The sequence below is a fragment of the Oncorhynchus tshawytscha genome, linkage group LG12, assembly GCF_018296145.1.
Source record: "Oncorhynchus tshawytscha isolate Ot180627B linkage group LG12, Otsh_v2.0, whole genome shotgun sequence".
NCBI lineage: Eukaryota > Metazoa > Chordata > Actinopteri > Salmoniformes > Salmonidae > Oncorhynchus > Oncorhynchus tshawytscha.
Window position 1 is genome coordinate 21,143,879 of NC_056440.1, and position 14,405 is coordinate 21,158,283.

The 14,405-nt window shown below is 47.3% G+C and overlaps 1 protein-coding gene across 3 annotated transcripts in view; it reads right to left on the bottom strand.

Annotated features, from left to right (window-relative positions):
• kat6a (K(lysine) acetyltransferase 6A) overlaps positions 1-14,405 on the bottom strand; it is a 54,434-nt gene that overhangs the window by 5,654 nt on the left and 34,375 nt on the right. For 2 of the 3 annotated variants that reach the window (XM_024438392.2, XM_024438391.2), the window contains exons 3-16: positions 8,207-8,315; positions 7,814-7,929; positions 7,461-7,542; positions 6,979-7,093; positions 6,197-6,543; positions 5,813-5,925; positions 4,816-4,931; positions 4,533-4,674; positions 3,528-3,689; positions 2,953-3,046; positions 1,695-1,926; positions 1,305-1,482; positions 496-1,203; positions 71-332 (exon numbers count right to left, since the gene is read on the bottom strand). In XM_024438392.2, the coding sequence (XP_024294160.1) occupies positions 71-332; positions 496-1,203; positions 1,305-1,482; positions 1,695-1,926; positions 2,953-3,046; positions 3,528-3,689; positions 4,533-4,674; positions 4,816-4,931; positions 5,813-5,925; positions 6,197-6,543; positions 6,979-7,093; positions 7,461-7,542; positions 7,814-7,929; positions 8,207-8,315 (2,776 nt within the window). The remainder of the gene's footprint in view (positions 1-70; positions 333-495; positions 1,204-1,304; positions 1,483-1,694; positions 1,927-2,952; positions 3,047-3,527; positions 3,690-4,532; positions 4,675-4,815; positions 4,932-5,812; positions 5,926-6,196; positions 6,544-6,978; positions 7,094-7,460; positions 7,543-7,813; positions 7,930-8,206; positions 8,316-14,405) is intronic. The other variant, XM_024438393.2, reaches the window with a different exon arrangement.

Sequence of the window (14,405 nt, forward strand, 5' to 3'; positions counted from 1 at the left end):
TGTACTATACGCCAACACCTTGGTATATAAATAACTGCTCTGTTAGCCCTAAGGACTCCTATGGCCTCACCATCCTCCTCTGACTCTGTGAGGTTGGCTCGTTGGGCTCTCTTGGGCGGTGTCTCTGTGTGTCGTAGGGCGGAGCGGGCCGGGGGGTAACACCTCAGGGGGTGTCCCAGGGGGCTCTCCTCCTCCAGCCGGGGCATGGGCCTCTCAGAGTCAGAGTCTACGAAGGGCTCGTCCAGCACCTCAGTTGTTTCAGAGATGGTCTCTGTCACCACGCTGCTGTGGGCGTGGCTGCGCTGACGCATGCGCCTCTTCCTCAACGGCTTCTGTGGAGACATGGGAACAGCTATTGAAATATAATACAGACATTTTTTTGCAAACAAGCTGTAAGTAGTAACAAATAATCTTGCAAATGTTTCTTTAGAGGTTCCTACTATCTCATCATTTCAAGTGACCTGTATCAAGAAGAACTTTATTCTTTCCATTCACCTTGCACTTGAGCCCCAGTGTGGGCTTTGTGAGGATGGGTGGGGAGTGAGTCCCCCTCTCCTCATCATCATCATCTTCATCCTCCTCCTCCTCTTCCTCGCTGCTTTCACTGAAGCAGCTCCGTCTGACTGGAGGCGGGTCGCTGAGCCTGGGCGCCAGGGGCAGCTGGGGCAAGGTTTCTCCAGGACCCTCACTCAGCCTGCGCTTGGGGCCGCTCTTCTTCCTGGGAGGGCGCCCTCTGCTGCGTGGGGGAGGGACAGCAGGGTGCCTGCCAAGCATCTCTAGGGGCCTGAAGGTACCTGTAGAATCAGCCAGATGTCTGTCTAAAGAGAACAGGGAGGGTGGGCTGCTGCCAGAGGTGGAGCTGATTTTAGTGCCCTCAGCCCTGTCCTCCTCCTCATCGAAATCCTGCACCTCCAACCGCATCTTTGGAGGTCGTCCCGGTCCCGGCCTCCTCTCAGTCCGTGGCCCGTCCTTCACCTTGCCCCAGGGCCAGTTCTTGGGTGGGCGGCCCCTGCCCCTGCGCTCTCCGTTGGCGGGGGGAGGGGACCGGTGGTCGGGGACAGGCGGGGGACAGCGGACTGGGGAGGAGGCCGGAGAGCTTTGGCTGGTGGGGAACCCCGGGAAGCACTTTATCATCTCCTCCTCCTCTTCCTCTTCTCCTCGGGCGAGCCAGGGGAGTGGAGACACTTTGTGGCTAGGCTTGATCTGTAAAATATTAACTAAATTTACCTCTAATCCATTCAAGTCATTGTTGTAATGTCATTCATCTGAAATAAAAAAATATACTGAAGTATTATTTTATGCACCTCCTTGCAGGTATCCTCTCCTTCCTCCTCCTCCTCCTCGCCCTCTGAAACCACAGTGTTGGTGACGATGACGGGGGTCCAGCGGAGACAGTCCGGGTCCACCTCTAGCAGCCGGGGCCTGGCGGTGAGACAAGCCATGTGGCTGGACACCAGCTTCTCCTTACGCACCAGGACTAGCCTACAGGGGGACAGAGACAGTTTGGTTAACTCTACAGGGAGGGAAGAACTACTCTGAACAAATGACGGCTGCCAAACAGACGCGTTCTATGCTGTAGAATCGTCACGCCAGCTTTCAATGGGCTTGTAGTTTAGCAGGTTGTTGCTAATTTCTGCATCGTTGAATTTGTGTCATCATGATTATGCCTCTGAGTGTGTGAGAGAGTTTCTCACCGCTCCCCTCTCTGCTCCAGCATGTTCAGGTGGTGCAGCGTGGCAGTGATATCCTGGGGGCAGATGCCAGTGATCTTGCTGAGGCGTCGGATGGTGAGCTGGCGGTCGCGGACCTCATGGAGACACTCCAGCACCACGCTGCGCCAGTAGGCCATGTATGACAGACGACCCAGGTCTGACAGGGGCTTCTCTGGGGAGCCGGGCTGGCCCTCCTGCTTGGACAGCAGGTAGCCTGGAAGGGAAGGGGTGAGAACAAGATCAATGTTAAAATCGGTAGACTATACAAGGTCAATTGACATTGGTGTATACAATTCAGTCTATGACTGTTGGTGTATAAAATTCAGTCTATGACTGTTGGCGTATCCAATTCAGTCTATGACTGTTGGCGTATCCAATTCAGCCTATGACTGTTGGCGTATCCAATTCAGCCTATGACGGTTGGCGTATACAATTCAGCCTATGACTGTTGGTGTATACAATTCAGTCCGACTGCTGGTGTATACAATTCAGCCTCACTGCTGGTGTATACAATTCAGCCTGACTGCTGGTGTATACAATTCAGCCTGACTGCTGGTGTATACAATTCAGTCCGACTGCTGGTGTATACAATTCAGTCCGACTGCTGGTGTATACAATTCAGTCCGACTGCTGGTGTATACAATTCAGCCTGACTGCTGGTGTATACAATTCAGCCTGACTGCTGGTGTATACAATTCAGTCCGACTGCTGGTGTATACAATTCAGCCTGACTGCTGGTGTATACAATTCAGTCCGACTGCTGGTGTATACAATTCAGCCTGACTGCTGGTGTATACAATTCAGCCTATGACTGTTGGTGTATACAATTCAGCCTGACTGCTGGTGTATACAATTCAGCCTGACTGCTGGTGTATACAATTCAGCCTGACTGCTGGTGTATACAATTCAGTCCGACTGTGTATTATAAAAAAATGCTACTACCACAACATGATAGTGGTTCAGCTTTCCTCAAAACAGCCACCTTCTAAAGCATCCCATTCCAAACAGCTAAGCGGAGTAGGAAGGGGCCAATGAGGTTTCACTTATTCAACTCAACAAGGATTTGGACTGGACATTATTCATTACAGCCACTTTGAATCAGATCCCAAAGTGTTGCTAGTTCAATTCAATGGGATTGACTGCTATTCTGATGGCATTGACCCAAAACTTGACAGCAGCTTAGAGCAATTTGCACTGCATCAAAGAGGAGCTGTAGCTGAGCCTGGGCGGAGCTCCTTACTGAAGTCGATGAGGAAGCGACCGTAGCCTTTGCGCTGGTACTGGGGAAGAATCATGATGCAGGACACGTTGTACTTCTGTTGACAATGCTTCTCCTGGAGGGGGAAAGAGAACGTGAGAGATTCCAATGAGGGGGGGAAAGGCATGGTAATGTACTCTTGAGAAAAAGTAGAGGTCTGTGTGTGTGTGTGTGTGTGTGTGTGTGTGTGTGTGTGTGTGTGTGTGTGTGTGTGTGTGTGTGTGTGTGTGTGTGTGTGTGTAAAGATCATTGCAGTGTTTTGGCAGCTATTCTGTATGTTAATAAGAGCACCTGCATCCGTACAGACAGTAAGCGGTGAGACAGAGCATCAAAGCAGCAGAGGTTTCTCTGCATACTGAGGTATTTCACTAGAACAAAATGAAGGTGCGTCCAGACACTGATCTAAAGACTTTGTGCAATTCCACTAATGGTTAAGGTTAGGATTTATGGGAGGGTAAGCTGATCCTAGATCTGTCCCTAAAGGCAACTTTAGGGTTTAACCGGTTGTGATTATTTATGGATGTGTTTATTTTGGATGATTTGGTAGTTAGACGTACCTTAGAAAAGTAGCCCACCAGGTGGCAGCCCTTGCTGTCATTCTGTGTTAGAACGTAGAAGAGGAAGGGCTCCACGTCGTAGTACAGTGTCTTGTGGTCCAGGAACAGCTTGGCCAACAGACACAGGTTCTGACAGTAGATTGTGCTCATGTTCCCATCCACCTGAGAAAACAAAACAAACACACCATGAATAAATTAAATGAATGAAAACCTGTATTGCCTGAAAGGAATCTGATTTGCATGACATGAGCACAGAGAGCAACCACCAAGCTGCCGAGGCAAACGTGCACATGAATATACCAAATACAAGTATTACATGAGTTTGACTACAATGATCCAAGTTCAAAAGGGCAGTCTTGACTGCACCATTCAGCCCGTTTCTGAACCTTAAAATGAGTAACTATGAGACTGACACACGTGGGATATGGGAGGAGGGGACTAGTCTCAGACAGTAATGACAATGATGTGAGCCATGGCATCTCTGGTGTCCCTGGCTGGGAGAGAGAGAGGAGGAGAGGGGCTCCCTGGCACATAGCCTGACATCCCAGCTATTCTACTCTGCTGCTGACTGAGGATGAGTCCGTAGGGGACGAGTCAGGACGGGACGGGCTGCAGAGGCAATGAAACCAGAGCTGCAGACGCCATCCTACCAGACAGACGGACTGCCCCTCAATTAGGCTGCGTTTACACAGGCAGCCCAATTCTGATCTCTTTTCCACTAATTGGTCTTTTGACCAATCACATCAGATGTTTTTACATCAGCTCTTTTTCAGTGCCGATCTGATTGGTCAAAAGTCAAATTTGTGAAAAAAATATCACAATTGGGCTGCCTGTGTAAACGCAGTATGTAGAGTTCTCAATTCTCAACCTTCAGTCCACAGAGAGTCTTTGTGACACTGAGCACAGGATGTGGCAGGAGCGGTGTGGCTTGTGGCAGGGCGGTGGCCTCCATCTGCTTCGCTCACTTTCTCTGTCTGTATTCCTCTGTCTCTCAGTCTGTCTCACCTCGAACACGGAGACACCATCCTTCCTGTAGATCTCATTGGCTGGAGGGTGGAACCAGGCACACTTCCTCATGTGCTGGAAGAGGATGCTGCGACTCTTCACGTAACGCAGGCAGAACTCACACAGGTAGAGCTTAGGCAGTCTGGGACAGGAGATGGAGGGAAATGGATGAGGACCAGACAAGAGCAAAACTGACTTTAAGTCATTAACATCAATTATACGAACACAAACTAACAGTGGACTGACTCAGAGTGGAGCATGTGAAATGTTTGTGCTCGTTTACCTGCTGAACTCTTGCGGATACGGAGAGGAGTACCAAGTCTGGATCTCAAACTTGCCAAACTCGATGACAGACGGGCAACGCATTTGGGGATCTGGAGGGCCGGTCACCCCCACTTTCTGCATAGGCAAGAGAAAGAGAGAGAAAACGAGAGCAGAGAAGGGGGTTTCAGGATTGGAGCTCCAGTATCAAGTGAAGGCCAGGTTTTCCAACAGGGGATTAAGAAAAGAACATGGATCAGACCGAGATTACACACCAGGGATTACTGGGCCTCTGACTGCCCCCTGCCTAACCCAGCATGGTATGCCCGACACACACACTAGGGCCTGGCACGCACCGGCAATCAAACACACAGTGACAGAAAGACATATACACACGCCAAGGCACACCCACACAGGCACAGTAAAACAAACAGGCACACCCACTCCGGCTCCTGTGCAGCTGGCACCCTGACGCCTGCTTACATAATTATTATTAGCTCTCTGGTCTGTCTTGAGTGGAAACTCCAAGCATCTGCCACTGGGTTCTGCTGACACGCGCTGGTAATCACACACTCCCAAACAAAAACACACACAAGGCCAGTCGACCCTGCCTACAGAGTCAGGTCTGCTTTGAATCTTTTTCACTGACTGATGTGAGAGAGGATCCACTCTCAGAGGAACACAAAAAAGGTTCACAATGGGTCTAGTCTACAATGTAGTTGTAAACAAACCACAACAGGAAACCATCAATTATAAAATACGAAGTTGAAATAACGCTGAGCTTGCACCTACTTTTCACCAGCCTTTCCTATTCTCCTAAGACAAGAATCAAACGCTGTGTTGGGACAGAGCGTTTCTCCTGTGATGTACGGCAGTGATCTGAAGCTCTGATCTGTCTGTGCCATTGAGGGATCACAACGAATAGATAGATCAGCTCTGCCCTGACAATGCACTGAACCACAGTGCCCACTCTCTCACACACACAAAAACACTTTCTTTGTCTCCGTCTTTGTGGTTACCTGTAGCGCCAGCTCCTGGATGTGTCTGAAGAGTTCCACGTCTTTCTCTGTCAGGTTCTCGTGTCCTGGTAGCTTGTCCTCATCCTCACGCCAGTCACTACTGTCCTGATTGTCTGTGAAGGACAGACAGAGGGGGACAGTAAGTCTGTGGGACACTTACAGAAAGGGGACAGTATATTAATGTTTTAAGGTTCTGACTGACACACAAAGTGCTAGAACTGACAACTGTGTGGACACTGGGCCAGTTCTCAAAGACCAACAACCACTATGCAGGTGTTGTGTCTGTCTGAAGGACATAGTATGAAGTACAGATTTTGACTGATACAAATACAGCCACTACAACCCCTCATTCACCCTCAGTATTCAATGCATTATTCAGCATACCCTCCTCACCTGTCCTGTCGTCCCCCTCTTCCTTGCGTATGGCCTTCTTGCGGATGCGGTATTGCTGGGAGTAGTCCACCTCGTGCTGGGCCTTGCGTCCGTCGGGCGAGGGCGTGAAGAACTTTGTGAGTGCGTCAATCAGGCCCTTGGTCTTCTTGTTGAAGCGAAGGCCTCCCTGCTCCGACGAGTCCTCTCGTAGGGAGAACAGCAGCCGGTCGTCACCAGGATAACCCTCGCAGGACGAGCTAGACGACGAGTGTGGGGAGGAGGAGCCCTGCGAGCGCCGCCCCCCCTTCCGCCTGCCACGCCCACCCGGCACTCGCAGCTTCTTGAATGGCCTGCCCGGTCTGCAATGGGAGACAGGACTATTCAGACACCCACCAGCTAATAGCAACACCCTATATAGACTAAGGCCTGGTCATTTGGAATACATTTACATAGCAACAAGAGCAACAGAAGACAGTCAAAAATGTTTTGGCTGTGTTTCCAATGATCAAGTATTGTCAACAAAAGAGTATGGCTAGGTTCCCCACTCCCACATTAAACAACTCCATTTGGTTGATCAGCGAGTGTCACATAGCTAGATTCTAGGCTCCAAAGAAGCTTCATTTATGGCATGAAACTCAGCTCTTAGACTAATAGGCAGTCATTAAAAACAGTCTGACTGGCTAGTGAAACTCTAGTGGGGCGGATCTGAAGCGACCCGCTGTGTTTTACAGGTCTAGCACCGTGTCGTACTGCTAGCTCCCAGACGGTGCTGCTCTCTTCATGTCGTTACCAACCTGTTCTTGGGTCGTCCCAGTGGTGCGTTGTAGCGCCGTTTGATTTGTGCTGCCTTTTCATGCAAGAGCTTTCTTCCCTTTTTCCTGGGCTGACAGATCTGACAGATCCACATGCCTGGTGGGAGAGCAGAACAGATCAGAAGAGATCCGATCAGGAGTGTATTAGCTTAGCTGGCCTGAAACCGCTTCTTCAGTACTACCACCATACACTGACATCACTACACAGTACCACCAGCATTAAAACCACAATAAAGATCCATGTCATTACACTGGTGGAAAGAGGTCCCGTCTTGGTTTGTGGTCCTTCTGAGCTTTGTCATTTGTTCCCAATTATCTCATGGCCATAGTCGTTTAGATGTACAGTGGATCCATTTACTGCACAGAGGTAGGAATTTCCAGGGACAGCGCATGTTTAAGTGGGTTTTATTAGGTACATTAGGAGGGTCAGGGGTAGGAGAAGAAGTAGTGGAGAGGGGGGTTACCTTTTGGCATCCGCATCAGTGGGGGGTCACAGCACTCCATGTGGAACCCCCGGTCACAGGAGTCACAGAACAACATGTTCTCCTAAACGCACGCACACACACACACACACAGTAAAAATTTGGTCACTCCCTGCCGTCATGTTTACATAGTTGACATTTCCACCATTTGCATATTTCCCTCCAACCAGAACTGTACTGTTCTTGGCAGGTCTGAGGAGAGAGAGAACCATCTGCAGCAGCTGTCTAAAATAGTTATGTTTGTTTAAAAACAACAGATCTGATTCCTACGTATTGTGCTGAAGTACAGGCAGACACACTGGCTGACACAGAGACACACAGACACAAACACTCACTGCGTTTTTGCCTTGATCTTGACAGTTGCTGCAGGTCTTGCATTCGATGCACTGCCACCACAGAGCTTTGACTCGCACAGTGAGCTCTGGTGAGAACTTTAGACAGGACGGGTGGCCTAGGGGGCACAGTTCAACAGAGCCACACACTCACTATCCTGACAACCACAGGACACCACCACCTCAATAGAAAAAAATTACACTCAAAAGGCCCTATAGAGCCAAAATCAACCATGAGAACAAACTACCAAATTCAGACATCTACGAGAACCAACCTGTGAAATTATAGGTTTAACTAAAGTTAAGACAAATCCAATAGAACAAGGTGCAGGCAGAAGTAGCAGGCAGTGCTGATGTCTCAGCGTATAGAAACCGTGCTGCCACAGTGCAACTCACCGCTGTTGCCACAGTCTGCACAGGAGATGAGCTCCTCTGGCTTCTTGTCTCGGTTCGACTCCGTAGTGCCCAGGCAGAAGCTGCAGATAGGGATGGGCTCTGCCACAGGCTGAGAGATGGAGAGAAAGATGGAGGGGGGGCAGAGAGAGAGACACACACACACATACACACACAGAGGGAGAGTCACTTATTAACAGTTCCATTGTACCAGACAGAGGGGTAAAACAACAGCGCATCATTGTGTCCACATTCAGATCACTGTCAATGAGCCTGCTGTGAGGAGAAGGTTTGAACCAGCCACAGAGACAGCAGTTAAAGTTCAATCAGACAGGAAATTAATACAGTTAATTTGTCAGTGAGATTAAGTGAATGGCAGAGGCAGCAGACTCTTCCCTGGTGAGGATGTTGTGATCTAACAGATGACCATTAAAGGCGATGATGATGATGATAATGAAAGCCTGCCTATACTACAGAAGATCAAGGCCCATATTATTCACAAAGTGTCTCAGAGTAAGAGTGAGTATCTAGGATGAGTTTTGCCTTTTCGATTATAATGAACGGACACATGATCTTAGATCAGCAGTCCAACTCCAACATATGGGCCCAGAGATAATAGTTTCTACAGTACCCAGAGGTCTTGGTTCTGCTCCTAACTGACTGCTTGATCAGACCTGATCTGATACTAGAACATGTCGCATGACCTGAATGAACCGTCCCTCCCTTGACTCGGCATGAATGGCTGCACAACATTCCCATTTCATTTCCAGAGCCGCGCTGCGCTGTGCAGTGTGAATAAGGGATACCTGTTAGTATCGTGGCAAGGAAACAAAACAACAAGCGGATTCAACTTCTTTAGGAGAACAGCCCTAATGTTGGAAACATCATTATGTTGTTATCAAGAGTCACATTTATTTATTTTCCAAGCTGTAGCAAACATTATTTTATATACAGCAGGTTTTTAAAATGACGAAAGAGTTATATATGCTTTGTGATTTCATTTTTGCCTTGGAAAACAATATAGTGATCCTGGTATCGTCCCAGCCTTAAGTCTGAGGCCACTAAAGGCCATGTTCTGTTTTGTTGCTTATACTGTAACACACCATCTGACATGTGCTTCTGGGACGCCATAAATCATTCAGCATGAGAAGAGGAGAGCCACCCAGGACCCTTTCTCTGAGACATACACACACGCATCCTCACACAGTCATAACAGACACAGGGCAGCTACACAGAGTGAGTCACACACAATTGTCTTCCCTGCACACACAGAGGGGATAAAAACAGGAGGAGGGATGTGATGGTTCTCCTTCAATGTCCCTGGAGCCTTGGAGCCCAGGGGAGTAGTCAGTGGTGGAGAGAGGCTGATGACTAAAGCCCAGGGGAGTAGTCAGTGGTGGAGAGAGGCTGATGACTAAAGCCCAGGGGAGTAGTCAGTGGTGGAGAGAGGCTGATGACTAAAGCCCAGGGGAGTAGTCAGTGGTGGAGGGAGGCTGGTGACTAAAGCCCAGGGGAGTAGTCAGTGGTGGAGGGAGGCTGATGACTAAAGCCCAGGGGAGTAGTCAGTGGTGGAGGGAGGCTGATGACTAAAGCCCAGGGGAGTAGTCAGTGGTGGAGGGAGGCTGGTGACTAAAGCCCAGGGGAGTAGTCAGTGGTGGAGGGAGGCTGATGACTAAAGCCCAGGGGAGTAGTCAGTGGTGGAGGGAGGCTTAATGACTAAAGCCCAGGGGAGTAGTCAGTGGTGGAGGGAGGCTGATGACTAAAGCCCAGGGAGTAGTCAGTGGTGGAGGGAGGCTGATGACTAAAGCCCAGGGGAGTAGTCAGTGGTGGAGGGAGGCTTAATGACTAAAGCCCAGGGGAGTAGTCAGTGGTGGAGGGAGGCTGATGACTAAAGCCCAGGGGAGTAGTCAGTGGTGGAGGGAGGCTGATGACTAAAGCCCAGGGGAGTAGTCAGTGGTGGAGGGAGGCTGATGACTAAAGCCCAATAAATACAATTGTTGCCAGCCAAAATGTCTGCAAAAAAAATGTTTCCATCACAAAATAATGCGTTTCAATCATTGATGGAAGAAGTCAATGTGCTCCAAATTAAATATATTTCATAGACTAATAAATCTTCAAGCTACTTGGAAATTTGTCTGTTTATTTTTAATCAAGCTAAAAGACTGGGCAAAATTGGTCAAGATTGTGTTGATTATCCCCGTTTCCAGTGTGCCCGGCGAGAGGGAATTCTTTCTCCAAAACAGAGTAGAAGACAGACGGCACCTTCTTGAGGACAAAGTAACGAGGCTGATGTACATCACAAGCCACTCCAAGGAGTTGGACAGTTTTGACTTCCCAACAGCAGCGGCTCACTTTGAGCAGGTCAAGGTCCGCGCAAACTCAAGTAAATTAGATGCATATTATTGTGTTGGTCAGGCCCGGTCCTAGAGGTTCCACTGACGCCCTAAGCAAGATCAACATATGCCGTCCGAGTCATGTATAGATAGTATAAAGATTTGGAATGGACAGACTTGAGTAGAGTAATAAATGTGGATCATGTGCAATTGGTGCATTTCAGTGGAGATTATTCAGTAGCACTTGGAAACAACACATTGTTGAAAACTATTCATGTCGGAGAGTTACAATGTTGCAATTACTTGGCAGCCAACTGCCTATAGTAGGAAACAGAGTTATCAATAACCCATGTATATCACACGACGATAGTGTTGACCCCACGATAATTCAAATTACAATAAACAGAACATTTATTAACATCATCCAGTAGAGCTGTAAAAAGAGCTTTCATGAATGCGTGGCACAGGCCTCGTTTCACAGGACAGTTGGAAAAATAAGCTTTCTCTCAATGAACCAGCCTTAACGAATAGTTTATTTACATATTGAATTTGATTGTCCAACATCACTTTTATAATTTCTTCATTTTGTGGCCGCCTAGAGCAGCCTCTTTCCACTGCTGTGGTGCTGAATCGCAGCGGGAATGGGAAGTGGGACAGCCCCACTCTGTTGTTCCTAGACAGCCATGTTTTGTTATTAGGCCTAATTCAAATGTTCATGCCTAGGCTAAATTCAATTAGAGAGGCCTCAATTATATTTAAAAACATTGGTGTTTTCTTAATTAAAATGTTCATACATTTTAGAGGTCAGTTCGTTAGAAAATGATACTATACAAAATGTATATTTTGAAGCTGTGTTTTATTACTGTGTAGGCAACTTGTTCTGGGTTAAATGTTTCTTTCTGCTTTTAAATGATATTAATGTATAATTAACGTATAATGTATAATTAATGTATAATTTATAGGAGGAATGAAGACTTCAGTAAAACCTGTCATGTTGGTATAAGAACATCGTTCTACTTTATTTTATTACAACTTTCTATTCTTTTAAGATGAACTACAATAATGGAAATGTCATTTTGAGCACTGTGGATGAACGCCCTAATACATATGGATGTCCGCTAAATTTATCAAATGTCGCCAAATTTTCCTGATGGAAACCCTGCTGGGTAGGATAAGGCTGAGGGCAGGGGCAAAGACATTCCTGGCTGACTGCACATAGCTCCACGCAGGGATGGAAAAGCAGGTCCAAAGCAGGGGAGAGGAGGAGAAAAGACAGTCCGAAGAGCTTGATTTATTGGGTTCATTTCCCTCTGACTCAGGCTCCCGCTTGCATGCAGGGACACCTCATATTGAGAACAGAGAGAAAGCAAGAAAGAGCGAGGAGAGAGAAAAGAGAAAGGAGGGAAAATATGGCAGCAGTCCTTTGTGCAGTCTCCCAGAGACCAACACCTCAATCATTCCTGCCAGTTAACCTCTTCCCTCCCAGTGGAGGTTGCCCTGTGTGTGCTCACTCACTCGCTCTCTCCACGCTCGAGCAGCTAGCGCATGCAGAGCACAGCAATCGGGTTTCATACACACATTACAGTGTGGGGTTTCATTGGTGATATGACTCAATTACTGACACTAAAGAATAAATCAATTGTTTTCCAAGACAATATGTGTGGGACAAATGGTGTACATTTTCCTGGAATTCCTCACGGAGGCATGCTTTCTTTTTTAAAAGCCCCCCAAAAATGCTATTATCACATATACCAGATAGATACAGTGAAATGTGTTGTTTTACAGGGTTGTTTTTATAGTAGTCCAGCACCCCTGGAGCAAATTAGGGTGAAGTGCCCTGCTCTAGGGAACATACATAGATTTTTCACCTTGTCGGCTCAGGTATTCGACCCAACGATCTTTCGCTTACTGGCCCATTGCTCTAACTGCTAGGCTACCTACAGCCCTAACCTTCTGTAAGGTTAGCAATATATTTCCCTCAAGATATAGTCTTCTACTTTATTAGCCATAAACTTACAGACTGGTGAGTCAGTCACATGGTTGGCAGAAGGTGACATTCAAGTCCAGAATTCCCACAACAGTGTTGTTGACCTGTATGCTACTATGTACACACTAAATAAGAGATTATTTCAGCAGGCAGGAAATGTTAGTCACAACACAGACACACTTATAACTCATCTCACCATGTCAATGCAACAGCAGAGTAATCTCTACATGCTTGAACAACTACAGACAGAGTCTAGATAAGCATCCTTCAGGTTAGAGTGAGGGCTCAAGCCCTTTATACCCAGACAGGTAGAAGTACCCCTACCACTACTCTGTCCTGACATCTAGCCCTCTGTCTTACTAAGGCCAACACTTGAGCAAAGACAGAGCCTAGTTAATAAGGATTTATAGTATAGGCCTAGATTTTCCACGTTAGCTGTCCCATTACGAAAGATGCTACCGTAGCATGAGCCAGTGTATGTCCGTAGTGTACAACAGTGGATCTCAACTGGTTTTGCCTCAGGACTCAAATTGAATCAGGTTGTCTCAGTCACAATCCAATATTCACATTACGGTTTTGGTTGGCAAAATGCAATCTGGAAAACAGTTACTTTTTAAAAATGTGTTTTACTGTTTAATGCTGTATTGATAGTAAATGTACCAATTATATAACAAGGGAACAACAGTCCCACCTTTTTCACTGTCAATAATTTCACTTTACCCATATTCTTGATGCAGAAGGTTAATAAGCTCACTGGTGTGAGACCACAAAATCCTCTAAAAAGCACTGCTAATAACTCTATATTGAAGATACTGTGATTGAAGAAAAATTGCTTAACTCCATTAAATATATAAAATAAATTGATGATTTATCATTGCTACACACTTTCTACCTGGTTTTAGTCGTTTATAAGATACATCGCGACCCATTCAAAATCTCCTGCGATCTAAATGTGGGTCGAGACCCACCAGTTGAGAATCGCTGGTGTACAATACCCTAGCTGAGAGATGCACTGTGAGAGTGGCCTGGTTTCTCCTTGGCCATTTGCATTGGGTGTAATAGAGAAGGAGCAAGTGAAAGGGAGAGGACAAAGGAGGAGATAATGAGAGAGAGAACAATGAGAGGACGAAAGGATAAGGATGTAGGGAGGGAGGAAATTGGATGAGAGAAAGAGGGAGATAGAAAAGATGCCCTGTTATCCTTGTCTCATGTCAAGTCAAGGTTCTCATTAACATGTGAAACCTATTTCACCATCCAACCACCAGGCAGCGCTGAGCTGCCCCTCCTCCCGTCCCCAATACAGACTCAGCCCCTCACCACAACCTCATTGATCACCGTTACAGGCCAGTCGCTCCGCAGCACATGCTCGGCCACTCGCACACTCTCGTCACGAGGAACACACACACGAAACACACAACCTCCAGGCATAGCAGGAATATGGAGTGGATGACTTAACATAGCTAGCTATATATCTTCCGATGGCTCAAAAGGTTGAGTGGAGAATGGTGTTAGGAACACCCAAGTAGTGGGATTGACTCCTGCATGGGCCAATGGACCACGTATCCTGAATCACTGTATTACTGACTGAAAGTCTATTTGGATAATAGCATTAACTAAATGACCTTATTACACGCGTTGGGATGCTTCCTGCCGGTCTAGCTGTTAGAAGCAGTGAAGCACCATACAGTAGGGAGGTTAATGAGGTAAAAGGCTAAATCGGTAATCACTGTATCAAAAAGGTACGAGTTGGCCGTGTGTGTGCCAGCTAAAGACTTCCCAGATGGAGAACACATTGGCCCTATTTGCTGGGTTCTAGTTCTACATAGCCCCGCAGTCATTCTACGCCAACAAGCATTCTCATCACTCTCTCGCGCCGCAGCCA